We start from the raw sequence: 15,384 nt of genomic DNA, 5'->3' as shown, positions 1-15,384 counted from the left end.
GAGGTTTCTGTTTAAGACCAGTGGTTCTCAGACTGTGGCCCATGAAATGCAATTGGGATGTGGAGCCCTTCCAGGTGTCCACTGAGCTGCGTCCATCACTGTGGTGAACTTTCAGTCATTAGTGGCTTCCAGGTAGCTGTAGTCCAATTCAAGTTTCTTCTACGGCTTTTAAAGGGGTTTTTTGACCAGTGACTTTGGTATTACAAATAGAAAGAAATTTACTCTGCCCATTTGGTGCAGAGAATTCTGGGCCAGATCCTCAGCCGGTGTAAATTGGCGTAGCTTCATTGACGTCAGTGGCACTACAGAGGTTTACACTAGCAGAGGATCTGGCCTTATATCTGCGGAAGCCTTCTTCCTCGCTACTCATCCTTTCCTCTTGCCGTACCTTGCCGTTACGGATGACCCTGTGCTTCTAACATCAGTCTGTTACCGTGGCAATTATGCAGGTCTCAGTTTATGCCAGTCTCAGTGATGTCAAAAGGAGTTGTGTGTGTTTAGATCTAAGGCAACGGAGAGCACTAGCACTTCCTGCAAGATCAGAACACAAGGCAGCTATGGGAACCCATTTTAAACAGCAAACCTTTTATAACTCAATAGCTCCCATGCTACATTTGCTCGCGTACATACAATTCAGTATGGAGCAAAGAGAACTTTACACTTATAGCAGTGCCTTTTATGTGAGGATCTCAATATCTTAACAAACATTAACTGAACCCCACCGCACCCCTGTGACGTAGGTGACAGATACAAGGATCATTCCACCCGCCACTGAAATGCAGCCACCTCTGGGATGGAACCCAGCACATGTTAAACAGAGCACAGGAATGAGATGTGACACTTTAAGACATGAAGTGGCAAAAAAGAATACCACATCTAATTGAAAATGTGAAGGCAATTTTATGTTGGCAATTTTATGTCCAACCTGTGTTGGAATTCGGCCAGGACATAAAATCCTTTAGAAAAGGTAATTTAGGTGAAAGTATAGGGACTAGGTCCTCGGCTGATGTATGTTGCCATACCTCCAAAGACTTCAACACAGCTACAGCAGCTGAGGGTCTGGCCCATGATTTTCCTTTGGATGGTGATGAACGTATATTTTGGTAGGAGGCTTGTAACAACAGACATCTTCCTCCACTCCTGTCTACCAAAAAGTAAAGTGACAATTAGGTGATAGTTTCCTCTTTCTTGTGGTCCTTTAAAGGCAGCATGGCTGGGTCTTCACTCCCTTTGTGCCTTGCATAGATATTTACATCTGTGTAAAGTGAGTGGCCAGCAGTGGTGGGTTTTACACCCACTTTGCACAGCCATCCATAACTACACAGTCTCTGTAGTTAGAGCCTAACAGGTTTGGAGGTAGGAAGACCTGATTTAGAGTGAATAAACTAATGTCAGGGACTTGCATTTAGAGAACATCAGCACCTAGTGAAAGTGGGATTTGGAAACCTAGTGAGGTCATAAACCCCCCACATTAGAGTATGGAGCCCGTAGCACTGTGGGAATGTGTATAGCAGATTATATGAATGTTTGTGCTCATTGTAACTCTATCTAAATAAAACCCCTCACACTTCTTGACCAGCCCATGAGGAAATCTGCACAACCAATGAAGGTGTCATGTACCGTGTTGGAGACCAGTGGGACAAACAGCACGACATGGGCCATATGATGAGATGCACTTGCGCCGGAAATGGCCGTGGCGAATGGACCTGCATTGCATACTCCCAGCTTAGAGGTATGTGTCTTAATTTATGCACCAAAGGCCTGATCCAACTCTCGTTGAAGTCAAAGGGATTCTTTCCACTGACTTCATTGGGAATTAGAGCAGCCCCCAAAAACGATTCTACTTCAACAGGTCTCACTTGTGGAGGCCAGGAGGGATATTTGTACAAAGATCCAGATATTGTTTACATTCAGGAATAGTGCCAATTCAGCACTCGCTAAACCTCAATTCGCTTGATCAACGCACATCCCTGCGGTCTCTTGCTTATATTTAAGGGTCCGCACCATTGCAGCGACTCTGGTTGCTGAATTGAGGCCATTCTCCTGTGTAAAGCCCCAGGCTAGTCTGAAGCTTGAAGGCAGGGTTAAAGGGCAGTGCAGTCTTATTTTGCAGTGAGGTTTTTAATTCCTCTGTGTAGGCTGAATTACCTTTGCAGGCTAATCTGTATGAAAAGTTGGCAGGACAGTACTGAGATTTCTTTTAAGCAGCCCAAGTGGGGAAGTGCTTAGACAGCACCAAAAAAGAGGACTTCAAAGGGGCGAGCGTAGACATTTGATCATCCTAAAGCTACTTACAGCGTTGGATTCATGTCTGGAAAAAGCAGAGGGTGCTGTCAGAGAGCCAAGGAAGGACGCGAACACTGCTGCTGAAATGGGATATAATTTATGCGGAAAGGCTCTCTCAAGGACTTTGAGGTTTTCCATGCGTCTTGTGCAGAACGGTGAGAGATGCACAGCTGAAGGACCTGCTGTTCAGTAAAGCTCCCTTCTAATTCTGCCTAACTGGCCAGCGCTCGGCATTGTGATCTCTGAAGGATGGGTCTTGCGGGGAAATGGGGGGAGAGTGAAAGGAAACTGTCAGGTTAAAGCAACTTCTGCTGAAAAGAGCGAAGTAACCTAGTCAGGGAAATAATTTTTTTTTTTTTTTAAAGGGTGTGGGTTCTCTCAACCCCCCTGATAGATCACAGCTGTCGGGAAACCTCTGTGGGCGCTGTCGGGAAACCTCTGTGGGCCTTCTTGTAATATCTCAGCATTTACAAAGCACCAGGGGATTTAGTCTCACAACACACCCGTGAGGCAGGGAAGTACTAGCCTCGTTTTACAGATGGGTAACAGGGGCAGCGCAGATTAAATGACTTGCCCAAGGGCAGGAAGGCTGTGGCAGACCCAGAATCGAACACAGGTCTTTAGAGGCTGGTTCCATGCCCTGTCCACTAGCAGTGCAGCTAAATCCTGCCACAAATAACAGGCCATCTTTATGATGGTTGATTGCTTCACAAAGCAACTCGCTTCTACAGGGGTTTTCAGGTTTGCTTGTTTTCTTAAACTAGCTGTTATTGACCAGATTGCTTTAAGGATAAAGGATTAGGGCCAAGTCCTCAAATGATTTAGTTGGGGATTGGCGCTGCTTTGAGCAGGGGGGTGGACTAGATGACCTCCTGAGGTCCCTTCCAACCCTGACATTCTATGATTCTATGAAATGGTATAAATTGCCATCGCTCTGTTGATTGGGGGATCTGGCCCTGCATCGTGCATCAGTGGGTACGAGGAATAACTTGGGCGTATAATGCATCAGTTCTTCTCTTGGGGTTACAACAAAGTGTCGTCAATTACCAAGCAAAATAAAGTGTGGAGAACATTTGGGGCTGCATTGTGATACCTTTGCTCACACCAAGTAGTATTTTACTTCCACTGAAATCAGTGAGGAGTAAAGTGCTGCTCAGCACGGGTAAGAATATCACAATCTAGCCCTTTATACGCAAACCCAGTGATTTTTTTAATATGTCATTTTAGTTGCTGTTTCACTGCTATAATCAACATGCCATGGGAACCCGATTTAAATAAGGCTAAATACTTTGGGCCTGGATCCTGCAAACCGCCTTCCTACAAGCGTCCCTTAATCACACAAATAGTCCCATTAACATCAATGCTGACAAGTGGACACAGGGGATCATAGTTTATAAGCCTATCCTGGGAAGATCACACTTATCTCTGACAGATACTTGCAATCCTGTCTCTCTTTTCTATAGCTTTTCATGGCAATAAGTCCCATTGCACTGATGGGGAAGTGGTAGAATATGTTCAGCGGAAGAAGTATTCCGTAACTTTTTTTATTTAAAGCAATCATTGAGGGAAGTATCATGTTCTCTCTCAATCAGACCAGTGTATCGTTGATGACATCACCTATGATGTTAACCAGACATTCCACAAGCGTCATGAAGAAGGACACATGCTGAACTGCACATGCTTTGGCCAGGGTCGTGGGAGATGGAAATGTGATCCTGTCGGTAAGTTAATTCCCAGCTGCTCCCGCTTGTTGTAGCTACGCAATAACAAGGAAATGTGTGATAGCGCGGATGGGTGAATTTGGGCCAGATCTTTGGACAGAATCTGCCCTCGATCACACTAGGAGAAAACTGGAGTGACTGTGACTTCAGAGGAGTTGCAGCGCAGTGAGTGAGAGCAGAATTTGACTTAACTCAGCCTATCTGACATGTAGTGGGAGAAGCTGATAATATCTGCAATAACCCTAGGTAGTGGCAATTTTACTCCTTACTAATTCCTCCTTTGGAGTATTCCTACGCTATAACACACACTAGCTTCAGTAGCTGCCAATGGTATGGGGTAACTGGTCATTTTAGCTACTCATTGGATGGAACTCTGACAAATAAGGCGTTCAGCGGGAACCTCAGATTTCATGCAATCAGCTGTTGTGTGGAGCAAGCCAGTAATGCTAAACTCTACCTTGTAAATTGTTCTTTTTCCTCCGCTTTGCGGAAATCTTCTGGTCTCTTGACTGAACTGAAAAGCATGGAAGATTGCACCAGCAAATATTATCTTACCATGGACTAAACTTATTTTATTTGGCTGCTTATTATACTGGGCAGCCAAACAAAAAGAGAGCAGGCCAATGCTAAGAGTGCACGTGTTAATAGCATGCCAGAGTTTAGCTAAAACCATCGTAGTTCTGTACTTTTCTGACCAAAAAAACGAACTCTGATCTGATGATAAGACTTAGTTGTTTGATCTGCGATTACCAACCCCAAGAGAACTTTAATATGTTTTCTTTGGCAACAGTTCAGAAAGGACTAGTGGTTAAATTCTGCTTTATTTATTGTATGTCTGCCCGGATTTACTGGAGATCAGATCATAAAGTTCTTGAAAATTGCTCCTTTGAAAGAAGGAAAGAAATTTGTTTTAAAATGAGTTGGAAAATATCATTAAAGGTGCTCTCTGTTGAATTTTGTCATTGATTTCTCCAAACCTAGTCCCTATTCTTTCAAATTCTTAATGCTCATTGCAGTCCATCAGTAAGACTTCTACTGAGCCGGTTTCAGATGTGAGTTACACTCACCTATGTCTGGAATCAGTGTGTTGAAGCGAATGGTGTTACTCTAGAGTTTACACCTGAGTTTTGCCGTTGACTTCATGGGAACAAGACTGAGCTTTAAATGAGAGAAGAACAGGTGCAGTGGCTGAAGCAGAACCAGGCTCTGAAATAATAGCTGTTGGCCAGCTCCTTGTGGAAGAGAAACTCCCATTGACTTTAGGGGGAGGAAGGACTGCAGGATCAGAGCCTGTCCTTGGAGTGTTGTCATTGTCCAAAACATACCACAGCTGAATTAACACCCAAACATCTGACTTGCCATTGCAGTAGTAAATCTAGGGTCTGGATGAGTTTCCATGTACCCTAGTTTTGAAGTTAGACTTCTATTGCCCCTTTGAGTAATGCTTGCCGTAACACTGTTTGCAGTGTGTTTTCCCTCTTCATCATTCTCCTGTGTGTTGACCCAACGTTTTGGTTTTTTGTTCATTTAAGTCAACATTTGACACTTACCTGTACCTGTTTCATGCCTTCAGACCAGTGCCAGGATTCGGAATCCCGGACCTTTTATCAAATTGGGGATTCGTGGGAGAAGTATGTTCATGGTGTTAGATACCAGTGCTATTGCTACGGCCGGGGTATTGGAGAGTGGCATTGTCAACCTCTGCAGACCTATCCAGGTAAGAATCCTAATGATTAAACACAGTCTCCTGACTAGCTCTGGTTTAGTGTGATAGGATGGGGTTAGCTGCATGAGCGGAGCACAGGGTAAACACCCAGCCTGCTTCCTCCGCTGATCTTAGCAATCTGCATGTCCTTTCGTATCCTTGTCAACGTCAAATAAGGTTAGGTGGTTTTCCCTACATACAACGAGCAAGTAAGGGTTTGAATTCTCTAGGTTCCTTTGCCTGTGGATGGTTTGCAATTGTTCAGCTCCCAACATGGTAGGGAAATTCCTGTTGGTTTTCTTTTAGAGCAGAACCGTTTCCACCTGAAGGCGGACACAAGAAAGTGTCAAGCTTACAAGTGGAGGGCCAGAGACTGATCACAATGAAAATCTGGAGTCATTCATTTGGCTTCACTGGGGTTACACTAGATTCACACTAGAATCTGACCCATTGTGGTTTTATTTCCACTTTGGTGTTTCACTGACATTATAGCTCTGCAATCTATCTACTATCTATATATTGCTTGAGGCTATTATACCATGTATGGCCAGACCTTTCTTACCCAACCCACCTGCTGAAGCAAAATGCACCATGGCAGGTGCCCCGAACAAAACTTTTGAACTTTCCTTTGCCCAATCAATTCTAGGAAATATTCAGAGGCAGGTCAATGTCTCTGTTTGCTGGTTTGTTCTTTTGTAGTTCCATGAACATAACGTGATAAGAGCAGCCGTTGCACCAACTTTTCTGTTTAAAGGTTGCTTCTCCCACTGGGCCTTAGTTTAAATATTAAAACTTTACAGTCAAACACTCTGACTAAGGGATTTATAGAAAACCAGTTCCACTCTCTATGTATTGTTTGGTTCACTGGCCCAGATCTTGCTTCCACGTTGGCATAAATATTGAGTAGCTCCATTAAAATTGACAGAGTAATTTTAGTGCATAACTTCTTCTACATCAACAAGATGCTTCCCATTTTGATTATTGGCAGAAAAATTGCTAATAAAGCAAGACTCGGAAAAAGGTAAGTACTCAGTTAACAACCATTGGACCACTTTGATATTTTATGGACCTGTGTACTTACTGTCTTATCACGCAAATTTCTCTGAGGCAAAACAGCATGCTCTAATAACAAAAGTATGTTGCAGTGAAGATGTAACTGTGCATGAGTGGTGTTTTTAGTTTATATAAATGGAATCCTTGTGAACACACAGATAAAGCAAAACAATAGGCTTGTGATTTACATACATACATTGTCTTGAGGAGAATAAAATGATCTGTGAGTAGTTGGCAAGTTAGTACTCATAAGTAGATCTGGTCAGGATTTTTTTTTTTTTTTCATGAAATGTTTTTCCATCAGAAAATGCCGATTCATCCAAACTGAAGTTTTTCAAGAGGACTGTTAGCTTCTGACAAATTTTTCACTTCAAAAATTTGGGGGGCGGGAAATAAACCACTTTAAATTGTTGGCATTTGACATTTTTGGAATGAAAAATTCCAGGTTTCTAGTTTGAAATCAGGTTTTGGTTTGAAATGTAAGCTAATTATAGTAAACAAAAAAACTCAAGACATTTTTAAAATTAAGTATTGAAATCATCAAAACACCATGTTTTGACTGACAGAAACGGAAATATTTTGTAGCTCGTGAACATATCTGAGATTTTTGAATTTTCATCCCAACTGGGGATGTGGGGAAGAGGTCATCACCTGCCTTTCAGCCCACTTATTCCAGCCCCCTGGTGAATCAGTGATCCTGCACGGCCTGCTCATTCTCCACCCAGTTACATGAAAGGGGCGTGACAACCCAGCAGCAGCTTTGGCCCCACTTCTCCAGGCTCTGGCCAAAGTGGGTTCTTTAGATCCACTTGCATCTTGTATGGCCCCCATTACCCTAGAACCTGAGCACCTCACAATCTTTAATGATTTATCCTCATGGCAACCCTGTGAGGTAGGAAAGGATGTGAGGCTCATCCTCAAGAGACTAAGAGTGCGTCTACAATACAACCCCCTCTCCCCCACAGCAGTGAGTCTCAGAGCTCCGGTCAGGGGACTTAGCGCGAGCCCCACGAGCCCATCTAGATGTTTGCCTCTGGGCTCTGAGAAACACACCCCATGCCCGGTTTCAGAACCCCGGCTCCACCCCAAACTTGAATGTCTATGCGGCTATTTTCAGCCCCGTAGCGGGAGACCCCTCTGCCTGAGTCAGTTGACCCAGGCTCCGAGACTCAGCGCTGCGTGGTGGTGGTGGTGGTGGTTTTTTTTGCAGAGGTACCTGAAGTGATTTGCCCAAGGTCAAACAGGAAATCTGTGGCACAGCAGGGGACTGAACCAATGTCTCCCAAATCCCAAACTAGTGCCCTAATCTGTGTGTCCTTGGCCAAATTACATAGTCTCTTTGGGTCAGATCAACAAAGTTATTTAAGTTCCTAACGTCTGTTGATTTCAGTGGAAGATAGGAATCTAAATACCTTTGTGGGTCGGGGCCTTTGTACCTCAGGCCCTACCCATCCTTCCTCTCTCTCTCTAGACACATAATCAGACTCACAACTGAACTCTATCTGAGAGACAAAACAGGAATTGGAGGGTAGAACTAAGGACTGCCAATGAAGGGAAGAATGGGACACAGCCCTCTGGATTTCTTTGCTGAGTTTCTTACTGAGCCTTATTGACTCCTCAGACTTCTAAAACAAACATCTCGCTGTGTTATGTGAAATATGTGCTCCATTAGACTGGAAACCAAGGCTTCGGGTTTTCTTTAGACATGAGAGTGCCTGGAAATGTGCACATAAATCAAATATAAAGTTCCTGAATGTAGATTTGGGGTTAGACAGGCTTTGAAATATTCTCTGTGTGGGTCTGGATTTGTTTGGCTGGAAGTCTTTTTAAGTATATGCAGGTATGTATGTTACACTGTTATCCAAACAAACTATAAAAGGAAACCTTTTTTAAAAAAAGGGGTGGGGCAGGGGGGATTTAATGGCTAAAATAACAGATCATCCCACAGAGTCAGACGGCTCAATGCTGGATTCCCTGGGAACTTACACCCACTAGTGTAATACCAGATGAGGGTTTCCGCATTTATTTGAAAGCTTTTCACAGCGTAGTTCAGGGGAAGGGATGAGGAGTCGGAGAAGGGAGCATAAACAAGACAAAAAGGTGCTGTGATTTATGAGCTTGATCCAATACCCAGTGGAATTGTGGGTGCCTTTCCATTGGTCTCCAGTGGGCATTGGAGCAAGCCATTAGCATCTTTGGTCCTGATTCAACTAAGTACTTAAGCACATGCTTAAGGTCAGTGGGACAAACACATGTGCTTCAGTGCTTTGCTGCATAGGGATGCACTTAAAATACATGCTTAAGTGCTTTTCTGAATCTGGTCTCTGAGTTTACAAAAGTGCTCTGTTGCAACTAAACCTCCAGGCTCTCGGTTGGCTTGTGGGCGTGTGTGTGCAAGTCATGCTTTTCCTCCACTCAGGTGCTTAAGGCAGTAAAATGCATTGTGTCTTTTAACTGATGATCTTCAATCATTAGCAGAAAAACTGCCTCTTCCTACAAGATGGAAGAATGTATCATTTGACTAAATGTAATGGAGATTGTTAGAGATCCCCCTCCTTTTTTTTTTTTTTTTGAAGCCTAAGGCTGGGGTCCTTATCCACACAATAGTATGATGATATGGGGCTAGTCCCACTGAGAGATGGAGGCACGGGTGAAAGTAATTTACAGGACTTACCGGTACTGCCGGAGTCCTGAGGGGGGCATGACCTCAACCGTAAGAGGCGGGGCCTCTCAAGATTTAAAGGCCCTGGGGCACCGGCTGTGGCTGGGAGCCCCAGGGCCTTTAAATCAACCTGGGGCTCCCAGCTGCAGAGGTGGCAAATTAAAGGGCCCGGGGCTCCGGCCGCCACGGAGCTCCGGGCCCTTTAAATCCCCACCGCAGCTCCGGCAGCCGGCGGGAGCTCCAGGCCCTTTAAATCCCGGCCCCAGCCCGGCTGCTGGAGCTGCGGGGGGGATTCAAAGGGCTCTGGGCTCCCTGCTGCGGCGGGGAGCTCTGAGCCCTTTAAATCCCGGCCCCAGCCCGGCTGCCGGAGCTGCGGGGGGGATTTAAAGGGCTCTGGGCTCCCAGCGGGGAGCCCAGAGCCCTTTAAATCCCCGCCGCGGAAGCCGGTGCAGTCCGGTATGGCGTACTGGCTCTTGCCGGTACACCGTACCGAACCGGACCGGCTTACTTTCACCTCTGGATGGAGGTGCTACTTCCTGAATAAGAGGTTCACAACCTATCCGTAAATATCTCCACAAAAATGTGGCTCTTTTATATGGAAATTTATTCTGCCCCTAGTTCTGCTTTTGTTCCAGTACGTATAAGAGACTTCTGAACCTTTTGCTGGCGTTGGCCGTATTGTTGACCTTCTCTCCAGCTGGTCAGCATCTAAGATTCTCCAGCATTCTGAAGCACCCTGATTTTACAGTGTTGCCTTGTGCAGCTCTCAGGACATTGATCCTGCCTTGGGACAGACTCTGATTAGCTGTGGAGATCAATTTTAATTCTGGGCGAGCATTCCATGGACCCAGTCTAGCAAGGTGCCAGACATACCCAACTCCCGTTGGCTTAGGCATTGAGGAGCCTCAGCACCTTGCCAGAGGTCCTTAGCATGACACAGGATGAGGCTTTAAACTAGCAGAGTTCTTTTGCTTTTAAAAATTAACCCAAATTGCAGCGAATAGTAACTGATAAAACTTCATTTATAATAAGCACATGTTGAAAAAGTTCTCTTATTCCCCGTGCTCTGCCAAACGATCTGACTCTGTTTTGCAAGTTTCTTTCCATACCACTTATGACACAAGTCTTCCATCACAGACACAATTCTTCCATCATAAGTTTGTCCAGACAGCAAATGCTGATGCCTAGAGCAAGAGGAGATAGGTGTACCAGAGCATTTGCTATAACGAGTGGTGGAGCCTGGGGGATAGAGTGAAAAACTATTTCTTTCAAACCTTCATAATAATATTGGACAAGCAAATGCATTTTGATTAATAAATTTTGGATGCACTGAATAGCAAACTAGAGGGGAAAACTCCTTAATTAAGTTAAAATGGGGAACTTCCCTTTCAGGTGCCACTGGTCCTGTGCAAGTGATTATCACTGAGAGTGCAAGTCATCCCAACTCCCATCCCATCCAGTGGAATGCACCCGAATCATCTCACATTTCCAAGTATATTCTCCGATGGAAACCGGTAAGTGCATCCTTCAATCAGAATATAAATCATCCGTGTTTGTAGCTCCTGACATCCATGCAAGGCTCTCAAAAGCCAAAAATCAAAACAGTTTTGGTTTGGGGCTTTTAATTTTTTTCCCAATGAAAACCTGAAAAACGCTAACGAAAAGAGAAATTTCCTGATAAAAATTCACGTTTTGTTAAAATTAAAAAAAAAAAAAGGCATTTTTTTGAGGGGGGGAGGGGAAAGACGATGTTTTCATTCAGCTCTAGTTGCTAATTCAGTGATCTTGCCCTACTGTAGAGGACACTTGCACTGAGGATTAAAAGTGACAGATATTATCTAAGCATGCACAGTGATCATGGATATTTGTGAATGAGCAGTACTGATCCATGTGCTTATGAATTTATGATTTCAATGGGAGTTAGGGGCCTAAATATCTTTGAGGATCTGGACCTACAGAGTTAGCAAATATGCTAGAAAATTAGGCAGGTGGAGATTATGTGTGGGATGAATAGTATAAATCTGTTAGTCTTTAAGGTGCCACCAGACTCCTTGTTGTTTTTGTAGATACAGACTAACACGGCTACCCCCTGATACTTGACATAAATCCTTATGAAAGTTTCCTTATTTGGAGGGAACGTTGGCTTTGTACCATGGACATATTACTGGAACAACTGGGATAGATTGTATCACCTTAACGAGGAGGTAAAAATGAGCAGGATACAAAGATGTAAACAGCCGGCAGAAGATTAAATAAACATAAGTCGTTGGATTTCTTCTGTAAAGTCGGAGCCAAAACTGCTTAGCCACAGCTTGCTGGCTTATTCATATTTAAGAATGATTCATTTTAACCAATGCAAATGAGTCATCTGACAGTGCCCCAGACAACACTCGTTACAGATGTCTACTCATCCATTAAACATGTCGGTGCATACCCACCGCTTGGCATTACGAGAACAATCAGGGCCTGGTCCAAAGCCCCTTGAAGTCAGTCGGAATCTTTCCACTGATTTCGATGGACTTTGGATCAGGTCCTTAATGAGATGGGCTTTAAACACCAGGGGGCCTGACCTTAGAAAGGTGGGGATTTAGTTTAGCATTTCCCGTAGAAATCAAGTGTGGGTCAGAGGGGAAGAATCTTGCTGAGGATTGTTTTCACAGGGTAGCTCAAGTGTGTTACTGGATGATCTCCAAATATTGTATCTGCTGTAGAATTGCTGGCTGACTTTTCTAGCTTGTTGAACGATCGCTGGGTATATATTGCTGCTTAAACCTTTTCAAAGGAGAACCATTAAAACCTCAGGGCACACCCCTAATTTTAACAGGATTGTTACCCAGTATCCCATTATAAATTAACCACAGCGAAATGCCTCTGGAGGGCCGCCCTGCCCGCCCCTCCTCCTTCCAAGGACTTTTGTTCATCCTGATATGAGTCCTGCCACAGATATAGGCGTCCAGATGCCACAGTGATGGGCTGCCATATAAAAGCGTAATTCGAGATTTCTGCTCTTGGGCTTTGGGGGTCTCTTTCATGGTATTGGATGTCTTTGTTCTTTTAGAAACACCAGAGAGTGCCGTGGAAAGAAGCCACCATCCCAGGTCACTTGAACTCCCACACTATCTCCGGCCTGAAACCTGGGGTGTTGTATGAAGGGCAGCTCATCAGCGTGCAGCAATATGGACATAGAGAGGTCACCCGCTTTGATTTTACCACCACTAGTACTACACCTATTTCTAGTAAGTAACAGTATGAAACCGTATTTTCATACAGCCGCCTTCCTACACTTTACTTCCTTGTAGGATCGTTCCCTAAGTTATTTGTTTCCTGTTAAAAATTCAGCTGCATCCTCTGTGGATATTATAATAGACGGTGGGTATTTTTGGTTGGTTTTTTTGCTTATTTGTCACACTGCGTACTTACCCTTTTAGAAAGGTAATAGGTACGACTAGATCCTAGCTGGCGTAAATCGGCAGAGCTCCACAGAAGACAATGGAGCCATGTCAGTTAACCCCAGCTGAGGATCTGTCTCTTCATTTCTTTTGGGTTGGAATTTGTTAATTCAAATAAAACCTTCTGACCTCTCCCCATCTTTTTTTCTTCTGCAGGTAATACCCTTTCAGGAGAGACAACTCCCCTTTCTCCTGTGGTTGCTACCTCTGAATCGGTCACAGAAATTACAGCAAGTAGTTTTGTAGTCTCCTGGGTTTCCGCCTCTGACACTGTCTCAGGATTCCGCGTTGAGTATGAACTTAGCGAGGAGGGGGATGAGCCGCAGTATCTTGGTAAGCCAGATGTTTGAACCTGTTCGGCCGGAGTAGATTTGTGTAGCTCTGTGGTGGGGAGTTGGTTCTCCTACTCTTATATCTGGGTGAATTCTTAGAACCGTCCTTTTTTTCAAGAGCTGACTAACTCTTGTTTAATATTTTTTTCCATTGAGATCTCCACATTCTATAATATCAGCATATTAGACTGGCTGGGAAGGATGGTCTGGTGGTTAAAGTCCTGGGCTGGGATTCAGGAGATCTGGGTTTCATCCCTCTCTCTGCTGTGTGTGACTGTGGGCAGGTCAACTTTAGTCTCTCCGTTTCTCAGTTCTCTCTCTGTAAAATGGGGATGGTAATATTTCACAGGGGGCATTATGAGGATAGTGCTTAAACACTCCCAGGAGTTGTGCTCCGGAAAAGAATATGAGGGAAAGAACGACAGTCTTTGATTGATTTCCATTCAGCTGCTGCCCCCTCTGAATGTTTTACATGAATTATGCATGGACCACCCAGATAATTTTTCAAAACCTCCCTGACAGAACTAGAAAATCAGGGTGTGAGTTGGTGTGAAATCAGTGCTGGACTCATAGCAGTGGCTAAAGTCAGGCAGAGTGCAGTTGGTTGCTATGCAAACCTGCCACGGCACCTTACGGCTGACCTGCTCTTCCCTGGCTAGTCCGTGCCCCGACCCTCTTCTAAGTAGCCTGCCAGTTTTAGGGAACTGTCCTAGGCTCTGTGGGGCTTGTAATGGGACTAGAGAGCAGGCTCAGACCAAACAAATGTTCTCACAAGAAAATTGTGACTCGTCAGAACCAACCCAGAGTTTTTGGTTGGTTTGTTTGGTGAGAAAAAAACAACCGTTGCTAAGTCTTTTCTATTTTCTTTTTTGCAAAGAACTCCCGAGCACAGCCACCTCCGTTAACATCCCAGACTTGCTACCTGGACGTAAGTACATCGTCAACGTCTATCAGATCTCAGAAGAAGGAGAACAGAATCTGATCCTGTCTACTTCCCAGACAACAGGTACATGTTGGGATGTGCTGCTTGGCTTTGGAAGTCTCTATTCTGTGGATTGTTCTCAGATGTTCGGACATGTCTTGGCCTCACTTGCTTTTCTCATCTGTTATTCCCTTCATCTCTTTTAAACAGCACCTGATGCACCTCCCAAACATAACGTGGATAAAGTTGATGACACTTCAATTGTCGTTAGCTGGAGCAGACCACAAGCTCCCATCACAGGTCTGCCTCATTTACATGTAACTATTTTAAACTGTTGAGGGAATGTTTGCAAAACCTGACATTCAGAAGAGAGGAACACACAAAGCATAACAGAGCAGATGAGCAATTCTGTCCACCCTGGGACACCACATGGAAAGCGTCTTTCAGACAAATGGGGAGTTCAAGATGCACCTTGCAGGCTGCAAGGCGCCTGTTTGATTCCTGATGGGTTTTACAGTGGGCTGGATGCAAACGGATTCTGCGGGTTCACTTGCAGATCCAGGTTTGACTAACCACAACCCCACTATCCTCTGCATCCATGGCCTCTGTCTGCCCCCACGTCATCCCCATAACAAACCTGGGAAGCATGTTCTTAAAAGTTCAGGGGTGTTTTTTGGATCCCTGGGGGAAAATGTGTTCATTTCTTATTTTTACAGTTCCTTGTGCTGGTGGTAGCGATTGCGTCTGGTGATCATGTCTGTTTTGTCACATTAGGCTACCGAATTGTCTATACCCCATCAGTGGAAGGTAGCAGCACAGAGCTCAACTTGCCTGACACAGCTACCTCTGTGACTCTCAGTGACTTAATGCCTGGGGTTCAGTATAACATCACCATCTATGCAGTGGAAGAAAATCAAGAGAGTACTCCCGTCTTTATCCAGCAGGAAACCACGGGCATCCCATCCAAAGGTAACAGCCAGCATGCTTCCTGGGATCTTGTTCATTCCAAAGCAATTTGTCAGATGCAGCAGGGCCAAATGAAAAGGAAAATGCAGCCTTTAGAGCCCACTTTAGCTGTAAGTGGACCACCAGCAAAGGCTCTGAATGGGCATACAGTCAAGAGTGGCCTTTACCGAAAACCTCACCAATGTTTAGCTCATGTACAAGCTTTAAACATTGACATATTAAAGTCAAATGCTGCTTTCTGCTAATCAAAGATGACCACTTTGGGATGCAGAGTCTTAATACTTATTT

At 44.5% G+C, this 15,384-nt stretch overlaps 1 protein-coding gene across 1 annotated transcript in view; it reads left to right on the top strand.

Annotated features, from left to right (window-relative positions):
• Positions 1-15,384, top strand: part of FN1 (fibronectin 1) — a 66,965-nt gene that overhangs the window by 13,305 nt on the left and 38,276 nt on the right. The window contains exons 9-17 of the mRNA XM_065413226.1: positions 1,580-1,732; positions 3,879-4,007; positions 5,581-5,724; positions 10,820-10,941; positions 12,486-12,663; positions 13,033-13,209; positions 14,086-14,214; positions 14,341-14,430; positions 14,905-15,099. Of these exons, the coding sequence (XP_065269298.1) occupies positions 1,580-1,732; positions 3,879-4,007; positions 5,581-5,724; positions 10,820-10,941; positions 12,486-12,663; positions 13,033-13,209; positions 14,086-14,214; positions 14,341-14,430; positions 14,905-15,099 (1,317 nt within the window). The remainder of the gene's footprint in view (positions 1-1,579; positions 1,733-3,878; positions 4,008-5,580; positions 5,725-10,819; positions 10,942-12,485; positions 12,664-13,032; positions 13,210-14,085; positions 14,215-14,340; positions 14,431-14,904; positions 15,100-15,384) is intronic.

The sequence above is a fragment of the Emys orbicularis genome, chromosome 11 (genome assembly GCF_028017835.1).
Source record: "Emys orbicularis isolate rEmyOrb1 chromosome 11, rEmyOrb1.hap1, whole genome shotgun sequence".
Classification (NCBI taxonomy): Eukaryota; Metazoa; Chordata; order Testudines; family Emydidae; genus Emys; species Emys orbicularis.
Note: the sequence above shows the minus strand (reverse complement) of the source record. Positions and strands in the feature narration are given on the sequence as shown.